The following is a 20,124-nucleotide window of genomic DNA, read 5'->3' as shown; positions in this document are numbered from 1 at the left end:
GACTTTTCACACATGCAACATGTAAAGGCCATATGCACTCCAAACAACGTAGCAGTCTAGAATTTCATTCAGCAGCGAATAAGGAGTTTATTAAAGTGCAACCATATGCATATATGTGCAGTAGACATTTCTTCTACATATGTGTTTATGTATGCAGGGCCCTAAAGGATAAGTGTTAAAATAATGATAGTAATAATAATAATATTAATTAAAGGTTTTTGTATAGCGCAATATACATAGGCATATAAAGTAGATGTATGAATGAGTAGAAACAATGAAAAATAGAATAAAACGTGTAGATGGAATGTTTTACCAGCATAGTGTCAATATGATTGGATATGATTGATTTATATTTTTTTAGTGAGAAGGGACTACTTCATGACCCTGAGATGCGATTCTTTGAGGAAGCCTTAGGGTGCTTGATAAAGGTGAAAGAGATTGATGTCTTAGAGAGACTTCATGAACTGCAGCAGTTACAACAACCCGCTGCCGACGGGGAGAAAGCATGGGTAAGTCGACTTTCATGGCCAGAATGCAAATGAGTGGTTCCGTGCAAAATGTCCCTCACGTCACATCTTTTTTCATCCCAAATTGAAAATTCTTTTGATACGACCATTGAATAATGGTACTTTCTCATATCACTACCATTAGTCATAGTATTAATGCACATACAGTCAAACCTGTATAGAAAGACCGCTGAAATGTGTCTGATACAGCATATGACATTAATCCGTATACAGTCAATTTTGTATGCCAAATCAGACACATTACAGCGGTCGTTCTATACAGGCTCGACTGTATATGGATTAATGTCATAATCCGTGTCAGACACATTACAGCCGTCTTTCTAGGCAGGCTCGATTATATATGGATGAATGTCATATGCCGTTTCGGACACATTACAGCGGTCGTTCTATACAGGCTCGACTATATATGGATGAATGTCATATGCCGTATTACATCAGTCTTTCTATACAGGTTTTACTGTATATGGAATAATGTCATATGCAGAGCGCAAGGAGTGTCAAGTCTGACAGACATCAGCGCTTTACAAGAACCCACTATTATAATGTAATCACGTTTATTTTTGCTTTCCCCCTGATTACCTTTTTTGGCATCAGAGTGCTGATGCAAATGCAGAAAGCTACCTCAAAAAGGGACAGCCCTACACTCATCTGACAACAGAGGGCAGGCTTTGCAAGTTAGGACACTTCTCGCCCATCCGTTGTAAAGCCGGACAACATAAAGTAGCACCGATCAGTGTCATCATCAAAAAGGTAACTTCTATACTTGTTCCTTTGGATATGATAGGCATAGGGATGTTATATTTGCCAACTAAAAAAATTGCGTAGGTCACTTCCCTTCCCCTTCCATTCAACTTTCTAACGGACAATTTGTACTACATGTATATATTTCTTTTTAAAATTTTGTTGAAATTTGTTTAAAACATGACAATTTTTTAAATATTTTGTTAGTTACTTTGTTTGCAGAATTTTCTTGATGCTTATCGGTAAATTGATGAGGTGTGAGGACCTGTATTTATAGTGCTCTGATATGTGCCCCAGCAACAATTGCTTTATTTCATCAAAAGGCGAAAGAGGGTCATGTTTGCAAGTAGATTTTGGGTTAGGTTTAGAGTTGGAATTAGATTTAAGTACCGTGCTAGGCTTGGTCCTGGGTTGAAGTTATGAACTTATTTTGCGGTAGTGCTGTAAGTCAGGCGCCATGTTTAGGTTCTGTTCGGCAGAGTTAGGCAATGTTTTACACAAACTTGGTTCGGTCCGGGGTTCGGTAATAATAATAGCAAGCAGTGTTATAGCTATGGTGCGATAGTCGGCACTGGGTAGCCAGGCCGGGCGGGCCGGCCAGCACGGAGCTCATTCTGCCCACCACTCCTGGTGAAAAACAATGCTTCTGATCAGCACGAATTTCACATAAATAAACTGCTTTAAAGGGAAAGTCCACCCCCAAAATATGTTTGTTTCGATAGAGGCAGAATAATAAGAAAATCAGGTGAGTGAAAGTTTGAGCAAATTCTGAATGAAAATAAGAAAGTTATGAATTATTGAAGTTGTGATCAATCAAATACAAATTGGCAACTCTGTGACTTATTATACGAGCTCTCCATTTGCTTTGTGCATAATATTCCATAAAATCATGTTTTCTTCGTTATTGATGACGGAATATATATTTGTTCCTTGCAGGGGGAGTATAGAAACATATTTGCAATTATTATATTTAGGGTGCATGTATGGTTGAAATTTTTCTTGAGGGAAAATGAAAATTTTAGATTTTTTTAGTACTGAGCAAATGGAAGTTGAGCTCGCATGATACGTCATAGAGTTGCCAATTTGTGTTTGATTGATCACAACTTCAAAAATCCTAACTTCCTTATTTTTAATCGGAATTTGCTCAAACTTTCACTGACTTGTTTCTTTCATTTTTCTACTCCTATTAAAACTAACTTAATTTCAGGGTGGACTTCCCCTTTAAAGAAAAGTAGTACTTACATTCATATTTCCGTCTTTAGTTAAGTTTTATTTGCAATTTTACAAGATTCATTTTTTCAATTTGAAAATAAATGATATTTATAAAATGTTTGCCGGGATGGTTGTTGTCTAATGTTACAATTCATGGAAGCTGCCATAGGCCCAGGCTCGTTCGTTTTCTGTTCTTTGAAATGTTTATTTTTTAATAAGGTAAATAACAAAGTTCCTAATTTTCCTGGATAAATAAATAAAAATCTAGTTTGTGGAGGATATGTATGTAGACCGCGGAGCATGTGTCGTACAAGCGTTTTCCTTTTCTTACTCATCTATGCTTCTTAGGTCCGGTGCTATCCCAGTCTCACCGCTACTCTCCAGATGCTTCATTCTAAGAGTCAACCGTTCCTCGAAGGCATCATCTCAAGCTGTCTTTGGTACAGGCAGATCAAAGAAGAAAAGCTACTTGTCTGTTCTACATACCTCTCAGGTACTGCCCACTCTCCACTTCTTAATTCTTCTTCTGGTGATCTTCAAAGGGCTATTCAGCCTATCACAATATTTTAAAACTAAAGATTGCATGAGGTATGAGGAAGAAAAAAGTAGTTTAATGGGATCAGGGCATTAGATGCCTCAGGAGTAGTCCTTGGAAGTTCTCTGGACTGTCAGGGTGCGCTAAATTTACTGGTAGGCAGTCCCATTGATTGGTCTGTTGCCAGATTTCAGACCCTGTCACCCCTCTGTTTCAGGCCTTTGCAGGTTTTTATTGTACAGAATATATGGGGATACTTTATTTCTGGGTCACTTTCCAAGCTGTAGGGGTGAAACCAACTAGTATCGCTGCCTTTGGCTAGTTTTTAGCTCATCCGGCCCGAAGGGCCCAATAAGCTTATGCCATGGCGTGTTGTCCATCCGTCCACAGTTTTCAAAATGCTTTTTCTTCGTTATTTTTCAACCGATTGTGATTCTGATTGTTTCATATGATAGGGCTAGGAGGGGGATTTATAACTTCTACACAGAATCGTGAAATTTTATTATCTATGCTAATTTATGCAAATTTATTCGAAATCACAAAAAATGCTTCTTCTCCTTCATTTCTTGACCGATTTTGATTTGGTTTGCTGTATCTGGTAGAGCTAAGTTTGGTACACTAAACTTCTACACAGAATTTTGAAATTGTTCTCCATTAATATAATTATGGTAATTTATGCAAATTTATTCCAAAAGTAACAAAAATTGCTTCTCCCTCATTTCTTGATTGGTTTTGATTTTGTTTGCCTTATCTGGTAGAGCTAAATTTGGAACACTAAACTTCTACACAGAATTTTGAGATTTTGCTCCATTGATTAATTATGGTAATATATGCAAATTTATTCCAAAAATAGTTTAAAAATCACAAAAAATGCTTCTTCTCCTTCATATTTCCACCGATTTTGATTTGGTTTGCTTTATCTAGTAGAGCTAAATTTGGTTTACCAAAATTCTACACAGAATTTTGAGATTTTGCTCCATTGATCAATTATGGTAATTTATGCAAATTTATTCCAAAAATAATTTAAAAATCACAAAAAATGCTTCTTCTCCTTCATATTTCCACCGATTTTGATTTGGTTTGCTTTATCTAGTAGAGCTAAATTTGGTTTACCAAAATTCTACACAGAATTTTGAGATTTTGCTCCATTGATTAATTATGGTAATTTATTCAAATTTATTCCAAGAAATAACAAAAAATGCTTCTTCACCTTCATTTCATTTTTAAAGTTTTGTGCAAAATATTAAGATGATAAAAAGAGGAGAAAAGAGAGGTTAAAAATTAAATGTTCAGAACGCATTTTGTTTTCAGCAAAGTTCAAAAGTGTACCACATAAAATTGTACGATATTTGTTGTTGCGAGATGCGGATGAGCGCTACGTCATTGACGTTCTGGTTCATAAAGAAATCCAGGTTTGTCTGGATAATCCACTGATTTATGGAATGCAAAATGCTAGATTTAGGTGTCATGACTCACCACTGCACTCTGATGAATTATTTATTCATGTTTAATTAATTAAATCTCATCTCATCGGTTCTTCTAATTCTTCCAGAAAAGAGTCTGTCGTCCTTATTGGACTATAGATGAGACACTCTTGAGAAGTACTGGATTGAAGCATGCGAAGCTGCAGTTACGCTTCATGAGTCTGGAATACTCTACCTCAATTGGAAAGGTAATTCATCTGCTTCATTTGGGACTTAACTCCGTTTCGTTGACAATCAGCCATGCATCAAGTCTTTCATCTACTTTGTGCATCTGATGGCTGATCATTACTGAAACGGAGTTCAGTCTTTTGTCAACTCTTGTTTGTTGATACGGCAGGCAGCCAGTGAAAATGAATTTGTTTAATCAAATTATGGAAATGAAAGCATTACTTTATACCAACAGCACTTTGTTATTCCTAGCTCATTTTTCCTGATTGAGGTGTCATATGAAAGGGCAGAAAATGAGCTTTCTAGAAATGTGATTTTCTCTTTGAAATTCCGATACCGCCCGCCAAATGACTTTTTGATACCCTCTCTTCAAATTGTTTTTAATCACTCATGTATGAAATTTGCATCATTTGAGTTGCATCATCTAAGCCTTACAAATATGTGTCATTTATTAATTATAATTGTGATTATGTTATGATAAACATTGATAATTCTCGGTATTGTTTTTTCTGGGACCCACTGTTTTGGGGAAATTTCCAATTTGGTTGCCCAAAAGCATAGCAATTTTGTTGCGGCATATGGTACCCGATTGTTAAGATGGTAAAACTGTATGAATACAACATTACACAAAATATGTGTAATACTCTAGTTTATAACGTCATGAGAATATGTTGGGGGCTGTAAAAATATCCCATATTATAATTAATATTGTTATCATTATTATATGTATATTTTTAATTGTTATTATTATTATTGATATTATTAGTAGTATTGATGTTATAATTACTATTATGTTTTTTCTCATAGTGGATCATTTAGTGGTGACTGATCAAGATCGTGTGAAGCTGTGCAACTTTGACTACGCCGTCGATATCCGTTCCTCCCGTCGGGGGCTGAGAGGATCATGCTCTGAGGAGTGGAGAGGAACGGAGGTTCCGGAGCACGTGAAAACTGGGCTGGATCCAAGGATAGCTCCCCCAGAGGTAAGAGCAGGGTTGACTTTCACTGACTCAATGGCTACTGAATTCTATCTTTCCTGCAGATTTGATACAGGGATCACTTGTTTCCAGTAGGCAAAGTGAAGTTTAGCTGGATAGATACAATCACAAGTTATCATTCGTAACAGAATGTGGCTTACATGACTGTATTATCATGTAGAAGTCATTGTTTATAAGTTATTACTCCATTTTGTAGAGGTTAGATGAAAGAGGACTGTTGCCCAAGTCAGATACAAATGTGTATGTACCTAGGGCATTGGATGCATATTACATGTACTGTACAATGATGGATGACTTTGATTCTCAAGTGATACGTGGAAATGACTTTAAAGACGCATAGTTAATTGATCAATTCCTCCTTTTCTTGCTTGATGTAGGTGCTAAATGGGGATGGACTGATGCCGGAGTCAGATACCTGGGGTCTTGGATGCCTATTGTATCAGCTTTACAATGGTGGATGCCTCCCATATCCTGATCTCAGGCACTTGAGTGATGATGCAATTAGGGAGAAAGTAAGATTTAGTCTGTCATTATTATTTTATTTCTGAACACCTTTACCTGAATTCACAAAAAGAAGGTTTGATTTTACCCCTGGTCTGAAACATGATTATAGTTTTTATTCATCGATCATAGATAGGAACCTTGAACTGCCATATTGTTTGGAGTATATGTTATATTATCATATATATTGTAAAGGTGTCATGGTCCTGTGGATATGCCCTTGGACTATGAATCACTCGGTTCATGGTTCAAGGCCCTCCGCGACACTAATGTCCTTTGGCAAGATATAAGTCCATACTTGCCATTCTCCACCCAGATGCTAAACAGGTACTATATAAACTATATTAATTAACCGTATCAGACATCTGAGCAGGGCAATTTTTAAATGTTATTGCCCTCAAGGTTTGATGGATAAGCCAACAAAACTACAGGCGAAAAAAATATTATTGACCGCTCAGAAAAGTCAATTGGATTTTGTGTGTAATTTGCCGGTCAATACGGTTATACAGTAAACCAATGAACAAATATTGTTGCCCGATCTGAAAAGTCAACGGGATTTTGTGTGTAATTTGCCGGTCAATACGGTTATACAGTAAACCAATGAACAAATATTATTGCTTGATCTGAAAAGTCAATGGCAAAATTCGTGTTAAACTAGTGAGCAATAATATAGAGCCAGTCGTAATTTACATAGCTCATCAGCTACTGTAATTTACATCGCGCATCGCGTATAAGAAAATGCGCACTTTGCGGCGCGAACTCTATTGTGATGTAACAATCACACCCTAGGCACACTGTTTGCAGTGTATCGAAAATTTGTCAAACTCTGGATGCACAGTGCTGGTTTGACGATGTTTTTGCAACTTCTAATGTTAGGAAACCCTGTGCAGTGTAGGCTACATAATTTAAGAGTATAAGATAGTATGAGTTTCTAGTTTGCTCTAGATGTCTGATGTGGTTAATAGTAGTAATATTGACTGCCTACCGGTAATTCAGGGCAGTATGTCGTATTGCCCAGAAGGCAGTCAATATTACTTCAATATATACTGATGTGTGTTCCACTGGTCAATCAGAGCCAGTAAAGAGTTAAACCTCTAATCTGGACTAAAATAATGTAAGTAAGCGTGTATAAAACACTTGGCAAGATACCAAGCCCTCTGCCAAGAATCAATGTAGATGTAAGCATCTCATTTCCAGCCCCTTAGACATGAAGACACACATGTGTTACGCTTATGGGGGTTTAAGCCATGTGTTGACTGAAATACAACTTTTTGTTGAATTCAGGCCATACAGTGTCAATTATTTTCCTCAAATTTGTTTACATTTATGTATGAAGAATTACATTTTGCTGAATCCATTCCTATTCCTGTTTCTATTCCTGTATCGATCCTATCCCTATTCCTATTCCCATTCTGACTTAAGTTTAAACTGAGACTCTCCTTTAAAAACAATTTTTTGTTTTTGTTTCACCACCTAGAGGTTGACTGAAAAACATTCCAAGCTTGTCCCTGCTTCACCAAAGATCCAGTTGCTGTCTGAGATGTGCTGGAAGAAAGATCAGATGGAGAGGAAGTCACCAGCAGAGTTGGTAACATCGTTAAATGTGTACAAGAAGAAAATGGCAGAAACGAGGTACAGATCACATGAAACTGCTCAGCAGGAACAGTGATTTTTGATGTGTTTATGGAGATGGAAAAGAAACTTGAAAACAGTTCAGTTTCGCTGTCATAAAACTTGATATCAATGAGAAGTTACATTGGCTATTATGCACTGAAGTCGTTGTATTTGATTGGCTGTGAGCAAGTTTTGAAACAAAATAAAAATGGGCACTTGTTATTGATAAGAAAGTTTGATTAAATAGAGCCTTGGAGTGTGGGGAATACTTCTGCTTGCTGGAAGATATTCTTGATAAAAGTCTTGAAGTTACTTCAGTGACTAATGGAAGGCCAGGGACCAGTTTCACACAGCCTTTTTTCAATGACAAATGACAAAAATCAGTGACAAACCTGCTGATAACCAATCAGAAGCAAGGATTTCATTTGTGACTGATGACAAGTTTTGTGAAATGGGGCCCTGAAGTTATGTATAAATTACTGTAATTATGTGAGTTAAGTTTTGATATTAGTGATGTCTTTGGTGCCCATATTATTTCACAGTGACAGCTAGTATAGATTTGGCACCGTAAACAAATACATTCCCATTACCTCATTTTTGTGTTTAATGAATGTGCATTCAAATCTGAAAGAAAATATTTCTATAGAAATAGAGGAAAGATTTGCGGCAAAAATAGTCAATTCTGACTACTTGCTGGAAATTTTTTTTTTTTTAAACACTACATATTATTTCATGTAGTATTATATGATCAGGGTATTCTACAATTTATTTTTTACTTCACAAAAGTTTTATGTCAGATTTTTGTTCTGATTTCTTGCCTTGAGGAACTGCTTACATTTGATTAGTTTTTCTTTTACATTCTTGTCAGCACAAACGCAAACATTCTTGACTGTGTACCTCTTATATGGGGAAGCGCTGTAGTCATCCTGAATGTAAACCATTCAAAATCTATGTTTTCCCCCACTTTTTAAAAGTACAAGGAAACCTGCTTTAGTGACCAATAATTGTTTATAAAGACCATCTCTATTGAGGCACTCTATGGAGCTGGTCATTATGTCTAACATGATTAATTTTGATTTAATGTCCTGGAGGGTGTTTCACAAAGATCCTAAGTCGAACTTAACTCTAAGTTGGACTTACAAATTATGGAGAGCCATTTGTAGCCTTCAAATAAAATATATTCAAAAGCCAAAATTGAAGTATTTTAGACTTTTCATAAATTCCACATCAAGAACATGAAATCTCCTTGATAATAGAAAGTATGAATGATTTGAATCAACATTTTATGCCTTTTAAAATAACTTTAAAAAAATATTTTCAAAGATGCTAATGGCTTTCCATAATTGTTAAGTCCAACTTAGAGATAAGTTTAACTTAAGATCTTTGTGAAAACCCCCCCCCTGATTTGTTTTCCTGTAGCAAATCTACATGGTCTCTAGTATTACCCTTGATAGTACTCATGCAATCATTTTACCTCTTTTTTAAAAATTCAACTCTACTAAATCTACTCATGATCGACCATTGTAATGCAAAATAAGACATTGGGATTTTATTGTCAGTACAGCTTGTAAAGTTTTGCTCAGTACTCTTTTTTTCTTGTTTGGTATTTTTGATATCAAAAGATATATAACTATTCTATCTAACAGTTTAAGCACTTATAGTTGTCAGTACTGATCTCCATCTCCATCATGCAAAAAAGTATCACAGTAATTTCACTCAAAACCGTCGCTAGACCGCGCTATCTCTGCGGTGTGGGAGGTACAATGTCGTTTCGGTCCGCCCAACAGCGAGCCACGGCGAGCCAAAACGGCATGCCACTGGAGCACCTCTTGGGGGTGGTCCATGAGAGATAGCACGGTCTAGCGCGCGCTAGAAAAAAGGGGGTGCTACGATAGACCGCGGTGTGAACAGCCTCTAAAGTGACTCTCACACTCTGCCGTGTAGGCCTACCGTGTGCCACCGTGCGCGAAAATGTCTGCGGACGGTGGAGAACGGCGAGGGCACACGGTGGTTCGTTATCAAAGCGGGCAACACGTTAATAGGGCGTTGGCGCTTATTTACACCCGGTGGGACCCGGCGAAAGTTTTGGGCATGTTCAAAACTTTGGCCGCCTGGCACCGGCCACAAGTAAGCGGCAAGAGGACGGTGTTGAACGGTATGAGGACGGTATGAATACGTTATGAAAACGGTCACACTGTATGAACACGTTCACACCACGCTAATAACCCGTTACAGAACGGTGATGAACGGGCAAAAACAAATCCACCGTCTGCAACGGTTTGTAAGCGGGTTGTGAACGTGTCATGAACGTGTTGATACCGTGCCACCGTCTTCATAACGTATTCATACCGTCCTCATTACAGTGTTCATACCGGACTGCCAACGGGTGTTTCCAAAGCGGTACCGCCTGATTCTGACGGCGCCGCCTCCCTAACGCATGAGTAACATCCTGTTAACGCCTCGACGTTCCCATAACGTCCTATAACGGGTCCATAACGTGTCCTTACCTTCACAGTAGCGTCATATGAACGTGCCATTACCAACAAATTTTCTTTTGTCACCGTGTGCCACCGTTTGTCACTAATTATTGGGTATATAAAGAGGGGTTTCGTCAGATGAGCTTTACTTTTTCTTGTCATGACGTCAGCAGTCCGGGGACTCGCTCACAGGACGCTCCGAGCGGTGAGGGGACGCTAAGTGACTGGTAGGTGGCTGCTACAAACCCAGTGCACACGTTCGAGACCCGGTATGGGCCCGGTATGGAAACGGCCAGAAGATGGCAACGAAACGGTGAAAAGATTAATTTTATGAATTTTTTTTTGCGGCCGGGGACAAGTTCGCTCAAAACCCAACGTTCTGGACTCTGTTGTTTTTTAATAGCCCGGCAGGTGGACGGTAGGCCTACACGGCAGAGTGTGAGAGCTCCATAAGGGGAACAATCATTCAGCGAAAAATGGTGCTTACTCTCTACTAAGAGAATTATAGTGCCATAAAGTAACAAAATTTGCTGGCATTTCCAGTGGGCCCCAATCAGAAATGAGAGGGCTGCTCATCGGATCCCGTCGTAGACAAATAAATAGCCTTTACTGGTCAATGTTCCAGTCATTCCCCTGAAGACAATCAAAGCATACTGGTAAAAATGTAAAGAATCAAGATCTCTTTAATAGGAGAGCTCTCACTAACCCTTGTAAGGACTGTGCTTCTTTTGAAAGAATTAATAGAATTAATAACTACATGAGCAAAATGTTGCCCCATTTCTCATACTATTACAAATTTAAGTAGATAATAAAATTCTCTTTTACTCCCTGTGAAACTTCCCTTTTCTTCCATCGTGTGTCTGTATTGCTTCTTTGCTATTCCTTCATTTTTTACTCGCTTCTCTCATTTTGACTTTGATATCTTCTTCCAAGTGCATCTTCCTTTGCCCCCTCCCTCCATCCTCGTGTCTTTCATTTACATTTTTTGACATTTTGAAATATTTTTGTTCATCATTACTGTCCAAGCAACTGTCATCATTAACGTAATTTTGCTACTGTTTGGTAAATTTTACCTGAATCCATTTTTATATAGATATCATAAGCGATTCATCTCTCAAAGTCTTGCTTTTTGTATAGGCTTTTGTAGATATAAGAAATATCATCTTACATCTCAGTAATAATTATATAATGATTACTGCCAAATTTAGCAGTATTACACATTGTGTATATTTTCTTAGCATGAAATAGTCTCCATTTCTTTTGTAATATTGTAAAGACAGTTAAATACTTGCCCTGAAACTATACATTTTTTATAAAATAAAAAAAACAAAACAAGACCTGCTTACATGTTTTTCAGTCGATTTTGATCTGGTACAATAAAACGTGTTAAGGTTTATATGCAGAAATGTATTTTTGCTGTCATATAGACTACAATATGTACATTACCTGGTGTTCCTAATTGGACGTTCTCCAATGAATTATTGCATTGAAAATCATTCGATGCCAGATGGCACTTGTGCATATAGGGTGAAATGATAGCATAGTGTTTTTGTGACATGAAATTTAGAAGAAAAATTCTAGAAGATATATTCCTTCTACAACATCATTTTTAATATACTGGAAATATATAAATGATATTTGTATCATAGAATAAGTTTGATGGGTGTGAATACGACATGCATTCCTATTTATTCAATGCACAATTTAATGTAAGATATGTAATGTACATGTAGATACTATTTTGATACAAAGTGAGATAAAACTGTACCAATTAATTCATCATTGGATGGTTTACTTTGCAATTACACAGAAATGTACATCTTAGGGATGTATATGATTTCTCATAGAATGGAATACAGATATTACAGGTGTACAAATGCACATTTCTGGTGCCTAACAGAAGGGTGTGTTTGTTAAATTTCTATATATAAAATAACCTACTTTTAGTTTTGATTGCTGAGTCATATATTACTGTAAATGATTTTGACGATCTATGGGCTAAAATAATGTGTGTAATTGTAGTGGTTGGATGTTTAAAACTTTGGAATTCTTCTTGTTAAAATGTAGGCCTACTAAAATAACGTTGTGTGTAATTGTAGTCATAGGATGGTTGGAAAAACGGTGTAATTCTTCTTGAAATGTACAAGATCATTTTGTTGTGGCTCCATTTGTCATATTATTCCAGTATTTTTGTGTGGAATTTGTTAGTAATGTGTTAAGTTAATTATGTATAAATGATGTGAATGAAATGTAAATAACATTGTCATGTTAAATAATCTATATTGAATTCAGCAAATAACTGGTCTGCTGTGGTAGTAGTTTAAGTAATCATTTAGATAATTGGAGTTTTATTCATGTACATGTTGCTGCAATTGCTGCATTTAAATGTACTTGTAAGTTAAATTTTATATGTATGTAACAGATGTTTTATTTGGTTCAAAGAGCACTTGTATTATTGTTTAAAAAGGATATTAATTATCAGACATTTTGTACAGGACGCTAATTTCACGAAAAATGGAAAATCATTTCCATAGGAATAATAAGTCCATAAATCAGTTTAGAGTAAAGCAATTCAAATTGAATATATACATTTAATTTACATATCCACATTTTTGTTTGTGTTAAAAAATATTATATAGATATTTGATTTTGGTTTAGAAAACTTAACAAGTTTCTTGCCAGACTTTATAAACACCATCTCTGGGTATCAATGTAGTCAAAGGAATTTATTCAACTTTAATTTAGAATATATAATTTCCAGCAATAACTATTTAATAGTGTCCCATCCTTGCAATCCTACCTATACTTTGGCAAGACATTAATCTGAATTTGCTACTCTCCACCCAGATGTTAAATGGGTACCGGTAGGAAGGAATTCCTTGAATGATGTGAGCAATGAAAGTCGGTAAGAGCCAGGGTAATATTAGAGCGTTTGGAGCACCTTTCATGGTGCGTATATGTGCACTATAAAAGTGAAAAATATTGTTATTATTATAATTATTCACTTAATATGAATTTATCTTTGTTATTTTGATTATGATTTTCATTTCTGAAATGGATATGTATCATCATTGCTGATAATAACATCCACAACTATTCTCTGTTATGATTCATTTAAGAAGGTTATTAGTATTCTCTTTAATATTTGTAATTCAATAAGTACTATTTCCAGTGTATCATAGGATGACTGCAAGGAGGCAGGAATATTTATTGTCAATGGCACTTACCACCTTCTTACAGGGATCCTATGGTATAATTTTAAACAGTTTTCTTGTAATTATCCTACTTGTATTCAGTACTACGTGCTAGCCTTGATTCAACCAATCATATTTTTGTCTGTTTGGAGCCAGAAGGGCATTAACTCTGTGTTGAAATATATGAGTTAACGACCTCATGGTTACAAACAGCTTTTGTATTATAAATGTAATAACAATGACTTTTTAATGACCCCTCATGAATAAATTAGGGTTTTTTGCTGAATGGATGACAGTGACAAGATCTGGGGGGAAAATGGTGTTGGCAGTTTGAAATTTGCAATTTTTTAGACCATTTTTACTTTAGTCTGCATATTTCATACCTAGATTTTGTTGTTGCTTGCAACAATGTTTTGGAGTGGTTACTTTTCTGTCAGTAAGTTTAATCCATCACTTCCATTCTACATTATCCTGCTTTACATAATAATGTTAATCTTACTTTGGAATATGATAAAATATGTAGTAACTTTGTCCGATCTCAATGAAATTCATGACATTTACAATTATCATCCCAGTCACTGGTTTGATTTGAAGCATACAGTGTCTGTCCAATCTCCCACTTCCTGTTTTCTATCGTAGAATATATATTTTACCATAGTTCAGTACTTTTCAGGACATGTACATGTAGAGGTGTCGTAGTCCAGTTGTCTACACACTCGACTGCAGATGCAAAGGTCCTGGGTTTCAAACTTTCATATTCATAAAAGAAAAATGTGATATTGTGGATCAAAATTTGCATATCGAGATTATCTAGTTTATATACATATCGTATTGGTTTCATGAGCTTTGAGGATACATATACCACATAGGTTTTCAGTGTATGATTTGTAGATAGCTGAAATATATATTTTTTAGGTTATTATAGAGCAATATTAATTGCATTGGTACTTGCCACTCATTAAAAGTATATACAACTCAAATATAGATTATATTTTTATCTCATTTAAATCGTTGAACAGTTTGTTACTTCTTGTTTTTTCAGGGAGGCAGTATAGGACATTTTTGTGGCCTTTTTAGCCGTAGTTACAATTCATGAGATACTTTTGATTATTTTTTTTTAAAAATTGACCCTGAAAATGATAATATTTCATTGATCAATAAAGCACTCTGATTCAATGTAGTACTCTATGATTGCCTTAAATGAAACTTTTATCTATAACATTATTCATATGGCTTGGAAATTCCTCTGAAGTGCTTGTATTCTTATCTTGGCTAGTGTTTTCCTAATATTTTAGCACAAAACAATTCATTGCACTATAATATTGTAATTAACAGTGCCAATGATAGTTTTGTATGCTTGTACTGAAATCATGATGATGTAAATAACAATTGAATGTAATTATGTAGTACATCATTAAAATCATGTGCTCCTTTCGTCATGATTTTGGCGTAATAATCAACTCATATTATTTTCATGTCGTATGTGTACATTTTACTTAAGGAGAGGAGAATATCAAGATTGAATGTAAATTTCTGTCGTGTTTATGTAATCATTATACTTTTACTTTCCAAATGCTGTTATCATATATGTTCTATATATTTTATATTTTCATTTATCAATATGTGAAATTTTGAACTTACTTTTTATTTTTTAGAAGAAAACTTGAGGATATTCTTTTGTTGGATTGTCATTTCGTCGAACTATTTTTTGATGTACAGCGTTGTTGTGGAATTTGATTGGAAATTGTTTGTCTTTTGAGATATGATTTATTAAATAGGCCTTATTTGGCACCAAAAATATTGTATACAATTGAACATTTTGTTTTGCAAGTGCCCCCAAAACACGATCACAACTAATTTCGAAAAATCTACTCAAGGGCCATTTTGATACCCAATCAATCCCACAGAAATCATCATGTTCGGACTATTAATACGTCATTGTCACGTTTGCACATTTCCAATGGGTGACGCTAATTAAAGGCTATTGAAATTGTCTAAGGTTGATTTTCGAAGGCAGTTGCGATCGTTTTCCCATATTTCTTTCTTCAAATCTATGTATGTACATGTATGTTGTTGAGTTGGGCCAAATGGGCATTCTGATTGATATGTTGTCTTAGATCGCGTGCAAAATGATCGCTTTGAAACCTGAAAGAGAACTTGAAAATGCAAGATCTTTCTTGATTTTGAAGTACAAAGAGCCATATCTATTTTTGTTTAAATTCATGAAATGGTTATAGGTCATGCGTAATGTATACGTTATAGCTGCAATAGTTGGTGAACATAGTGGTGAGGGTGAAGACGATGGAAGAGAGAGAGCGAGAGAGAGGGAGGGAGAGAGAGAGAGAGAGAGAAAGAGAGAGAGATGAGACGGAAGAGAGTGAGATGTCCATGTGTGACAATCGGATCATTTTCAAGTTTGGTGACAAGATCGTCAAGTATCAGGTTATAAGTCGGGGTTTTCATGTTGATATCGAAGCAAGAAGACCTACATCATGAAAAAGATTCCCTTAATCAAGAGATGACGAAAGAAGCTTCTCTAGGCCTACCTATATTGTTCGATATTCCCTAATAATTATTTCTTCACCCGATCTTAACTTTCTCCTCAAACAAGTAGTTGTATTTGTCTCCCAAAAACATTTGTTTTAAATATATGAGAAAACTTTTAGTATATTTGATTGGATAGGAAGTCAGAATTCCTGTGACGCCACTAACGTCCTTTGGCAAGACATTAATCTACATTTACCCCCGGTAAAAGAGACGGAAAAGGGAAAAAAGAAGTCGAGGAGTGAGTCAGTGAGGGCCTTTATACAAATAATTAATTCACACTCTTAAAAAAAGCTCAATCCAGGAGCGCCATGTCGGTCCACCGCGGTTCTGCTCGGTGATAGATTTCGTGATCGTGAGAAGAAGGTCCGCTAGCATTTACATGACAGAATATTTCCTGGATCTTTCGTCTGTTGAGAGCCAGAAGAGCATTAAATGAAACCTGACACCAAGAAATAACTTTAATTATTTTGAGAGATTTATTATAGTCTTGCCCATTCAGATTCCCTACCAATAAAGCAAGAATAATGAACAGTTTCCCAGCACGACATGTGCTTTGCCATTTTTCTTGGACGTAGTATGTGAAGGCGTTTTATCAAGTAAATGTCTTCGTATTTATGGATGCTTCCTTCCAAGGTGTGTAGCCTATAATCTAGGCGGAGTGCCGAGCTTTTTTCTTTGCTGCTAGACTAACCCTAAGCAGAACGTCTGATACGGCGAGACTACGAACCGTGAGCCGTATCAGACGTTCTGCTTAAGGTTAGTCTAGCAGCAAAGAAACACTCTCGGCACTCCGCCTAGATTATAGGCTAAGGTGTGTGTGGTGATGAAGCATTTCATTTACCTGCTTTTATCCTTTCTACTACGATTGCCAGAACGTAAATTGCATATAGAAGTTGGTGCTCTTCTGAGGTGAAGGCTTATCATAACACAAGATTTTTCAACTGTTATATTTTAGTATTTTAAAATGAATTAGTTACAGTTATTCCCTTGTTATATATTTTCCACCAAATATAATTTCTACTTCTCAGCTGTGATTTTTTCTCATTGAAAAGTAAAGGTTTTGTTATTGATTCAGAATTTCTTTGTGCATGATAAATGTACAACTTCAACTGGTACGTCGCATTTTCAAAAAAATGGCTGCGCCCATGTCATGCTAAAAGGCATCATATCATGCCAAAGATATCTTTGTTTATATATCTCTTGTACACTTTCGTAAAGAATATTGTACATCAAATGGCAGGAATACATTTCATTAATCAGAATACCTACACTAATTTTTCTTTGGGATGAGGTTTCATTTAACACTTTGTTAAAGCATAGATCGTTAATACCATTCCGATTCCAAATATACGCTTTGTTGTTTTTGTTTTTGTTAGATTGTATGTTGCCTTGTCATCACTATTATCACCGATATCACAGAAGTATTAATATTCAACAAGTTAAGTATTCTCGCACCCCAACCCCCTCCCTCTCTCTCCACCGTACCTCTCTCTCTTTCTCTCTCTGGCATACACAAACACGCGCGCACACGCACACACACATTCGCTCTCTCCCTCTTTTTTCTCTTTCCCTCCACCTATCTCCATTCTCTGTTTTAACTCTATAACTTTCTCCAATCTCTTTCATCCTCTAGAGACAAGAGCCTTACTAAGACCCCCCCCCCCCAGTTTTGGCCCATTAGTTAGGCCATGGACTACAAATCCTGGCTTAGACTATGGTTAGTAGGAGAAAAGGATTGTCGGCCCGCAGAGCCCCCTTCCCGAACAGACCCCAAGTTGGATAAAATATGTTACCTTCAGTTTAGCCCATGCAACAAACTTAGTCCAAAACAAAAACAAAGCACTATCACTGTACACGTTTAACGGTCAGACGCCCCTAAAATTGAGTTTATTTTTTTTGCATTGATAGAGCATTGACCAAATTTTGTCCGAAGGAAGAGTTATGTCTATGGTATATTACAAAACTAACAAACAACTCCCATGGTTATTGAGAGAGTGTCAGAACCCAAGTAAGATGGCCAACCGTTTTATTATATTGTATGAAATAAATGAATATGTGTTACCTAGAGACAGTTTTAAACAGCACTAAATAATTACACTACGCGAATTTGAGATATAAAGTGAATAAAGCACTTCTGAGTTGTTGAGAAAAGCATTAAATACTTTTTCTTTACTTTCAGAACAGATAAGGGGAACGTTTTGGTAAGGGGGACTTCGATATTTTTCCGTTTCCAAGATCTAAAAAAACGTTGTGGAATGTACTAGTACTTGTGGAGTGATTGTACCACCGTAACAATGTTTGTGTTTGTAATACACGTTGAAACTTTATTTCGACAACATCTGGTGCATACAATTTAATTCAGGACAGAATCATAAGACAAATCGTGAGTCTATAAATGTGAGTTTAAATCATAAATCCTTTATTTTGATATATATTTTTTTGTCTTCAAGCACGATAATCGTACGTCCATTTGAAAAACACAATATAGGCATCGTGTAACAATCATAAATGTAAATCACATGTCACTTATCAGTGTCATGATTGCGCCCTTACATAGTTACTGCTAGTGCTCTTTTAAATTCAACTCAATCTTAAGTGATATTTCATATATCCAGAAAATGAATCAAACCACATCACTACAAAGGACCTACACAAGGAAGAATGAGAACCTAAAACAGTATTCAAATGACAAGGGTTCCTCTGATCTATATCTTTATAACACGAGTAATTTGACTTGATATAAAACCATTTGACAGAGCAGTCAAACGAAATGTTATGGATCACATAATATTGTTTACACATACAAAGTTATTAAAAACACACATCATTTTGAAAACCGAGAATTCAGAGTCTTCAAAAATACCATACATGAAAACAGTATACTCCAAAATAATTGTATGCAATTTGATTTTGATAGAGACGTGACAGTAATAACAGTATAACAGTTATACATTTGATTATTTATTTATAACAGTTATACATGTATTGTTTTTTTGAACGATATTTGAGCGCAAGGGGACACTCCGTCATGTGCACTTTAGTCAAGTAAGTCAAGAATATTAATATTTTAGTTTTTAATTGGCTTAATTAAAGGGCCCAATGTCCCGAGGAATATACAATCTTATGAAATACATAAAAATGAAAAATATAAATTGTAATATAAAGATACTTAACATCGAAAATATGAAGAAAGATTATAATATTTTCAACGGCTAAACAAAAGATAGACAAGCAGGCGACTAAATTTACAGAGACTAACAGCTGTAACACAATGGCCATGAATATTTGGTGCATGCATATTGCATGCACTCCAATGCATGGACATTAATGTTTCAGCTGTACGAGCAAATTCATCAACTGCCGAACAGTCCTAATACTTCTCTTATATATATACCGTAGCAAATATAAGCTTTAAAAAGTATGGTTAGTTGTTTTTGATATTTCAAAGAAGAATAATCCACTTTACGAGTGTCCGTAGACATTCGACTTTTACTTCTGAATTAAATCAACTCTTATACTTTATTAAAGATAGTTTTATAATGGTGTGGTTGCTGAAAGCCCAGCCTCGTAGACAAATATTCGATCTTTTTGTTCTTTAACAGGTCTGTGGCAGTGTTATCAATAACATGAATATTCACAAGTATCTTATCTACGTAATCATAATATAGGCCTACAACCGAAAACAAGAGGTGATTCCCCATTAGTATGTCCCTGTAGCTCACCACTCACGTAAGTGTCTGCATCATGAGTTCATATCCAAAGTTCATATCCAGAGTTCAATTCTTTGTTTACTTAAATGACAAAACGCGATAATTTTAACGCCATGAATATTGCTTTAACGATTTCTCTGCAAGGGTGATGAGCCCCTGAATGTTCCAAGCAGATATAATTCTGATTTCATTTTATTTCAAGGAAAAAAAAGTGCGCTGATGGTCTTATCGCAACTTTCTCTAAAGGCATTTATACGCGATAGTCTTTTCCGCATCGCTTCTGCCTGTACACTGACACACGAGAACCAGAAACCGTGTCCGATTTATTTTCATTTTTATTTTTTTAAAGATGATTTGTTTAATAGAAACGTTTAATTAATTGTTAAATTGATACGCCTGGAGGAAGGAAGAAGGGA

At 35.8% G+C, this 20,124-nt stretch overlaps 2 protein-coding genes across 2 annotated transcripts; both read left to right on the top strand.

Moving 5' to 3' along the window:
* Positions 1-320: 320 nt before the first annotated feature.
* Positions 321-4,602, top strand: LOC115927881. Its single transcript, XM_030994187.1, has 4 exons — positions 321-509; positions 1,122-1,277; positions 2,829-2,973; positions 4,568-4,602. The coding sequence occupies exons 1-4, from the start codon at positions 339-341 to the stop codon at positions 4,600-4,602; spliced, it is 507 nt and encodes a 168-aa protein (XP_030850047.1). The 5' UTR covers positions 321-338.
* Positions 4,603-4,606: 4 nt separating this feature from the next.
* Positions 4,607-8,476, top strand: LOC105436608 (vascular endothelial growth factor receptor 1-like). Its single transcript, XM_030994080.1, has 4 exons — positions 4,607-4,687; positions 5,475-5,650; positions 6,043-6,177; positions 7,644-8,476. Exons 3-4 carry the CDS (start codon positions 6,064-6,066, stop codon positions 7,833-7,835), a joined length of 306 nt encoding a protein of 101 aa, XP_030849940.1. The 5' UTR covers positions 4,607-4,687; positions 5,475-5,650; positions 6,043-6,063; the 3' UTR covers positions 7,836-8,476.
* Positions 8,477-20,124: the final 11,648 nt, after the last annotated feature.

Source organism: Strongylocentrotus purpuratus, unplaced genomic scaffold (genome assembly GCF_000002235.5).
Source record: "Strongylocentrotus purpuratus isolate Spur 01 unplaced genomic scaffold, Spur_5.0 spur5_scaffold_21, whole genome shotgun sequence".
In the NCBI taxonomy this organism is placed as follows: Eukaryota; Metazoa; Echinodermata; class Echinoidea; order Camarodonta; family Strongylocentrotidae; genus Strongylocentrotus; species Strongylocentrotus purpuratus.
Note: the sequence above shows the minus strand (reverse complement) of the source record. Positions and strands in the feature narration are given on the sequence as shown.